The sequence below is a fragment of the Sander lucioperca genome, chromosome 2 (assembly GCF_008315115.2).
Source record: "Sander lucioperca isolate FBNREF2018 chromosome 2, SLUC_FBN_1.2, whole genome shotgun sequence".
NCBI lineage: Eukaryota > Metazoa > Chordata > Actinopteri > Perciformes > Percidae > Sander > Sander lucioperca.
Genome location: NC_050174.1, coordinates 32,631,312 through 32,638,811, shown reverse-complemented (window position 1 = coordinate 32,638,811; position 7,500 = coordinate 32,631,312). Strand labels below are relative to the sequence as shown.

Sequence of the window (7,500 nt, the reverse complement as noted above, 5' to 3'; positions counted from 1 at the left end):
AGAAAACGCAGAGTCATGCTGATCCCCAGAAAATCAGAGTTACACAACAACAGACTAAAAGTACTCCGGTCCCTGAACTAAACACCGGAGAACCGATTCCTCTTTAAATCACAGCGTGCACCGAGTTTCAGCTTCTCTCTTCTAGAGAGAGAACCTGTCAAACCAAACCAAATGAAAACAGGGATGTTATTGGTATTTATTAGATATTTCAGCATCTTAATTAGCACTGGTGCCCTTTAACTGTTAGTGTTATTATGTATTGTCCCATCATGTTATGTTGTCTGTGTGTCAGTGACGCTCTGCACTCTTTAACCCTTGTGTTGTCCATTTTCAAAGTTTTTTCTATCATAAATAAGGGTTTCTTTCAACCAAATTGCCCAAAAATAACATGGATGCATGGATGTCTTAGCAGGTAAAATTAATGATTACTTTCATTGAATTTTTGGTATGTTTAGATGGTTTCATACCAGTGTCCTGACTAAACTTTGACAGTCTGTGATCCACTCAACATCCTCTGATCTTAACTATTAGTCCAAATAATTCATAATTTCTGCTTATTTTAACAAAAAACAAATATGTATAATGTCATATAAGTTAGGTTTATTAACCATGAATCAAAAAAGATAATAAAAACGTTGAAAAAATTGACAAAAAATGTCGAAAAGCGTAAAAAAAAAGCAACAAAAACGATGGGAAAAGCACCAAAAGAAGTTCATTTTCAATTTTGACCTGGAAGGACAAGTCCATGGTGGACGGGAAGACAACACGAGGGTCAACTGGGCAACTCATCTACCTACGGCTCCATATAAAGTAGCCTGAACCTAAAACCTGGATCTAAACTGACGCCCTGCAGACATTACCAAATAAATCCATAAAATAACAGACACAGTTCTGGCAGCTCGTTACCTGGACTTTGTCCCATATGTTAAAAAAGGAAATGATGTGTAGCTACAAGTTAAAATACAGAACATTTGAAAAAAAGCCCCAAAAAAACATTGTAAAAAGTGTCACAAAATGTCAAAAAAAGCTGAAAAAAATGCAACAAAAAAACCCTTAAAAAATGCTTAGACTTCTTTAAATCTCCCAAAACAAACTCTCCGTGGTAAAAATAATGCAGTTTGAAATGTAAAAACTGGAATACTACCGTGAATCACGTTCTACAGACACACAGCTGTTAATACTGAGATATTACCAGTCCACCACTGGGACCATGTGGTCCTCCGGCTGGTTTCCCACCACGTGATCGATGAAGTTCAGCTTTCCGCTCGGCCTGCAGGACACACACAAACACACAAACACAGAGAGCATCATGGGAGTGTTGCATCATGGGAGATTCTCTCTCAGAGAGAGTCTGGATCTCAATGGGAAGATTCCTGGTAACATGTAGTAAAACCTGGTACTGTGTACTCACAGTGTGGCTAGCAGCGGGTCTTTGAACAGCGGGGAGTGGAAGCCCGGCAGGAAGAGGCCGCTGTAGCCGCTCCGCTCCACCAGCGTGTGCGTGGTGTCTCCGTACTGCAGGAAACACCACACAGGTTCATCCTCAGGGTTCTACTACGATATTAGGGTTTAATCAGCAGTACTGCTGCCTCCTCTGAGTCACTGAGTTGACTAATCAATCTTTTTGGTCTTAGGCCTCCTGCATACTGCCTGCATGGCGTGAGCGTGTCAGCTGTGTGGCGTGTCCGTTTATATTTTCGGCTCCCATGGTAACAGGTTAGAGCGTGCACACTGCCTGCGTGACACGCACGTCTCAGAAAATGCGTGCATGCTAGAAATAGGACCGACGCCTATTTTTCACGCGACACGCAAGCATGTTGGAAGCGTTTCCAGGCAAAAAGATGACACAAATACATTTAATAAATGACATGTTGATGTTTGAAAGTCTCTACGTTTTGATATAAATGCAGATATAAATGTAATTTAAAGAAATAATAATAATTATTGATTTTCAAATATTGCACCTGTCAATCCAGAAGGAAATATTCTGGAGCCTATTCTGCCGTCAATACTGCCGACGTTGTCTTTGCTGTAATCAGATCAGAATATGTGTCCAGACAAGGCTAGCAGCAGCAACGGTCAGACACATTTCTGGTGTAAAGACATAGAAAACGCCACGCTCACGCCACGCTCACGCCACCCTCACGCCACGCAGCCAGTGTGAAGGAGGCCTTAGAGAGGACATTTACACCTGGCCCCCGGTTCTGATGTTGAAACCAAAGCTGCTCCTCTGCAGCTGTAGAGAAGTGGAAAGGTTTCTCACCGTCTGCAGCACGGCCAGCCGGACCTTCCCGCTCTTATCCTCCAGCGTGTGCGGCTCCATTACGATCACCGCTCCTTGCTCTCTGGCTTTCTGACAACCAGACGTTCATATGATCAGTATACGGAAAGATGAATCCAACATTCAGAAATGTTAGAGAAGCAGCGTTGAGATGTATAAACCTGCACGAGGAAGTCACAGTCCGTCACGGTGAACGCCACGTCCTTCACTCCGTCTCCGTGTTTCACCAGATGATCTCCCATCTCTGACACAACATCACAACGCTCAGTAACGCTTTCACAACCACACAAACATCCAGCACCGGAATGTAACTAAGTACATCTACTCCAGTACTGTACTTAGGTCCAAATGTTGAGGTACTTGTACTTTACTTGAGTCTTTTCTTTTTTATGCCACTTTCTAAGTGGCGATAACACGCCAAGTGGCGTGTATGTTTACGTCCGCTGTATACAGCGTAGACATCCATGTGGATAGCTCAAAATGCGTACAGATAACACTAGGGGTGCACAATTCAGAAAATGTCACGATTCGATATTGATTTTTAGGCTCAAGATTCAATTCAAAATCGATTTTCGATTAAAAAAAAAAATTCACAGTATGTACACGTAGTTACTTTGCCCATGTGATTGCAGTAGACATACAAAAAAAAAAAAATATGAATCGATTTTGAATCGGTAGAGCTTGAATCGCGATACGAATGTGAATTGATTTTTTTGCACACCCCTAGATAACACGCCACTTGGCTTAAGAAAGTGGGCGTGTATGTTTACTCACAGTCATGATATCACGTTGAATATTGTACTTTTTACTCCACTACATTCATCTGTTACAGCTTTAGTTACTAGTTACTTTACACATTAAGATTACTACTCACAGAACACATGTAGTTTATAAATCTGATGTTTAATTCTAAAGTAAACTAGCCGACAATATAACGGCTACAAGTCACGCTGAGATGATCAGACCTTAAACACACAACTGGTTGATCCTTCACACTTTCTAAAATGTTGTAATACAACAACTACATTTTCCTGATGATACTTCTTTTACCAAAGTAACATTTTCAATGCAGGACTTTAACTTGTAACAGAGTATTTATACAGTGTGGTATTAGTACTTTTACTGCAGTAATTTGAATACTTCTTCCAGCGCCGGTGACATAAAAAGGCTCCTGTGTGTCGTATTAGAGGAACAAACGATAACATAAAGTACAAGTAGCTCAACATTTGGACTGAAGTACAGTACTGGAGTAAATGTAGTCAGTTACATTGCAGCCCTGATAGTTACATAGTATGAGAGTACCTTTGTTTCCAGGGTTGAGGGCCGATGAGAACACGTAGACGATCTGAAACACAAAGCGCCCACGTGAACGTTTTAATAACTCGGTTCAAAGTTACTAAAAAACTAAACAATTCAAGCAAAAAAACACACACACACACACACACGTACTCACGTACGCGCACACACATACGCACACACACGTGCACGCACACACACACGTGCACACACACACACACATGCACACACACACCCCCCTGCTGAGAACAGCGTCTGGTTTTTAGTTACCTTGCCCTGTTTGACGGCGTGCGACACCACGTCCCGGCTGCCCGTCTCCAGACCGCGGTACGCCAGGGGCTCGAAGCCCAGCTTGTTACAGTAATAAGACGCCGCCTGTTGGAGACAGCACAAGTAATCTGATTACATGTCACAGTCAACTGATTCACCTTTATTTAAGAGTCCAGCCTGTTCTCATGAACCATTGGTACATCTACATACCAAACCACCATCTCTTTTCTAATCTGAACTCCTCGGTTTGGCGGCTAAACTTAACGGTCACATGACCGGCTGGCGGGCACCTAATTGCGTAGGAACCCGTTCATGAGAATACGTTGAGTGAGGTAATGATCGTTTCAACGGCCGTATAAAGGGATCTTCACCCGTTTCCTGGGTGAAATATTAGTAATATAATAATGAATAGGTGGAGTTAGTGCTTTACTTTTAAGAGCTCTGTGTCTGAATGCTTCATGTGAACATGCTGTAATCTAAAGGCCTTAGTGTGGCGACAGCAGCGGGACTGTAAATGACATCCCATAATCCCAAACTGGTGGTCTAGTTGCTTCAACAACCCTCTTCCTGCAGTTTGACTTCTGAGCTGTTTGCAGCAGTTAACCCTCATGTTGTCCTCGGGCCATATTTGACCCGTTTTCAAAGTTTTTTTACAACGGAAAATATGGGACGTTGAAATAAGCGCTGAAAATGTAAAAAAAAACTAAAACAAAATACGACAAACGTTAGGAAAAGCAACAAAAACAATGAAAAAACTGTCAAAAAAACTGAAAGAACCTACAAACTTTAGAAAAAGTGCCAAAAACGTCAAGAAAAGTGCCCAAAACATTGAAAAAGTCACAAAATTGTCGGGAAAAAGCCATACAAATTTTGAAAAAAGTGACCAAAGCATTGAAAAAAAAGAAACTTAAACAAAGAAAAGTTTTTTTGTTCATGGTGGACGGGAAGACAACACAAGGGTTAAACTCTGCTGGTGTTCAGCGAGGCCCCGCCCCCTCAGAGCAGCCAATAGCATCGCTCGGACATCCTAAAATCTTCTCCTCCCTCTCCATCTGAGTGTAAAGCTGCTCAGACAATAAAGATAAATCTATCAGACAGTGGGAGTTACCTGTTAGATATATAAATATAAATCTATCAGACAGTGGGAGTTACCTGTTAGATATATAAATATAAATCTATCAGACAGTGGGAGTTACCTGTTATATATATAAATATAAATCTATCAGACAGTGGGAGTTACCTGTTATATATATAAATATAAATCTATCAGACAGTGGGAGTTACCTGTTATATATATAAATATAAATCTATCAGACAGTGGGAGTTACCTGTTATATATATAAATATAAATCTATCAGACAGTGGGAGTTACCTGTTTGGCGTTTCCGACCCAGAATGTCAGGTGATCGAAGCAGAGGAAGCTGCCGCGCTCGTGCTGAAGACAGGAAGGAAGATATTTAGGTTTTATTTATTATCGTACAAAAAAACAATCAAGAAAGGCTCACAGACACATCTGAGTATAACAGCTGTAGTTCTGTATATGTTAACAGATAATGTTGTATTTCTGTTTATATACACTGAAAAAAATGGGAAATAGCAGGTCTTTGAATTTACAAAAATGAATTTAGAATATGCTACACAATTCATTTACATTCCTTTCAAGAACATGGTTCAATCATGTAGACTTCAGTTGTTTTTGAAGAATGTTAACTGCACGGATTCCTTTTGCCTTGATTGAAATTGATTGAATTGAACATTTTAAATGATCAAATTAAGTTTGGTCACTACTGGAAATGGTATCTTTGAATCGAAGGGCGCCAGCAAGTGTAGGTGGCACTCCGGAGCAGAAGGTGGCAGTAATGCGCTAAATGCCAACACAGTCAAACTGTCTCAACGAGGACAATGTCCAAACAAGAAGAATGTGAAGAAGAATGTTGAGCATGTGTTGACTGCAAAAAATTTTTTCCCACTATGGCCACGCCAAGACCCACCCTTCAATAGCTACTATTGGCCAGGCGTCCATGCTTACGCAAGGTAACGTAACCTGATTAGTTCAGGTCCTAGCCCCTGACCAATCAGCTATCCTAACCTTAACCACTCGAGGTCAAATGCCTAACCCCAACCAATCGACCACTATGGCCACGCAGTTTTGTGTGCAGGATTCATTCTACAGCAGCTATGTGTCAATGCTTTTTCTTCATGTTCATAAAGGCGACATTTTCATTACATTTATGTTTTTGTACTGCATGTAACAGTTACAAAAGTCAGTTGACTTGTTTGTGCATAAAGTTATATTAATATGTTGGTTTTCTTCTAACTAAGTTAGCTAATACCAGCACTAACTACTTAGTTTATTATTAATAATTGTGTTTCTCCACTGACCCCCCCTGACGATCCAGCAACTAACAACGGTATTTCAATGTAGCTAACGTAACATCAGTGGCAGCCGGTGAAGAGGAGCCAGTAGACCTCATTGACCCTCCATCTCGGTGAGTAAAGTGGTCGGGTTTTGTTCGCGACATTTCCATTACATTGATGCTGTTGTAACGTTACTTTATGTAACAACAATTACGACTACTAGCGTTACAAGCTAATTAGCAGTTTGCGCTAAAACTAGTCACATTAGATTAGCATGAAAACATATCCCAGAGAACGGTCGACTCGGTACACGTGTTATTAACCCCTAGGTTCATTTTGCGCCGGAATTGTCCTTTAAAGAACATGCTTCAAGTGATGAACCAGAGGACATCGGAATTTTTGCACGTAGCATTAGCTGTTGCTATGCTGTTTGGACTAATGTATACCCTGAACTTCAGCTACCCTGCTGACCTTCGTTATACCTTTGAGGTAATCCAAAAGATTTTTATGGAACTTGATGGAGGGAAACTTTTCAACAAAGCACTCGCTCTAAAAAGCAGGCTCTTCCAGGGAAAGGGTCAGAGAGACTGCGCTGTAGGGTTGGGTATGGTTTGGGTTTTTTCCGACACCGATGCTAAAACGATACTTTTAAAACGATGCCGGTGCCTGAACCAAAATATATAAAATATATTTATAATGTATATAATATAAAATATAAAAAAAGGAGCACAAAATGACAGTTGGCGACATTAAAGAACGGCTTGTTTATTGCTAAGGCCATATGGTCAAAATTAAATGATTGATTAATAATGTAATAACAATAACTTATAACAATAACTTATTTCACCAGTAAATTGCTGGTAGACGACAAAAACAACCAGATGGGAAAAGGGTATTTTCCAATAACTTTGAATGCACCACGAGGCTTCAAGTGAACACACCGTCCGTGTCGTTTTTCCGACAACGGCAGCTGCAGTCAGACTGTTACGTCCCGCTGTTGGAATCCTCTACAGGGAAATACAGTCACACTTTACACCGTTTAGCATTAGCTGTCAGCATTTTAACCATTGAGTTTAATTCAGCTGCTAGCTAACGGTAACATAGCGTCCCGTGCAGCGATGCTTCTGAAGAAAAAAAGTCAGGCACCGAAATGAGGCACCGAAATGTTCATTCTTATTCGGTCTCGTTACTACCGTTTACGTCGGAACTGGTGCCCTATTGGCACCACGTTTTGGTACCCAACCCTACTGCGCTGGCAGCCGAACGGCGTAGTTGTCCCTGAAGGCGTTGTTGGT

General features: G+C 41.0%; 1 protein-coding gene across 1 annotated transcript in view; it reads right to left on the bottom strand.

Moving 5' to 3' along the window:
* The window catches only part of hpdb (4-hydroxyphenylpyruvate dioxygenase b), a 16,156-nt gene that overhangs the window by 5,245 nt on the left and 3,411 nt on the right, over window positions 1-7,500 (bottom strand). The window contains exons 3-9 of the mRNA XM_035999015.1: window positions 5,220-5,282; window positions 3,848-3,952; window positions 3,584-3,626; window positions 2,443-2,525; window positions 2,264-2,353; window positions 1,412-1,515; window positions 1,193-1,270 (exon numbers count right to left, since the gene is read on the bottom strand). Of these exons, the coding sequence (XP_035854908.1) occupies window positions 1,193-1,270; window positions 1,412-1,515; window positions 2,264-2,353; window positions 2,443-2,525; window positions 3,584-3,626; window positions 3,848-3,952; window positions 5,220-5,282 (566 nt within the window). The remainder of the gene's footprint in view (window positions 1-1,192; window positions 1,271-1,411; window positions 1,516-2,263; window positions 2,354-2,442; window positions 2,526-3,583; window positions 3,627-3,847; window positions 3,953-5,219; window positions 5,283-7,500) is intronic.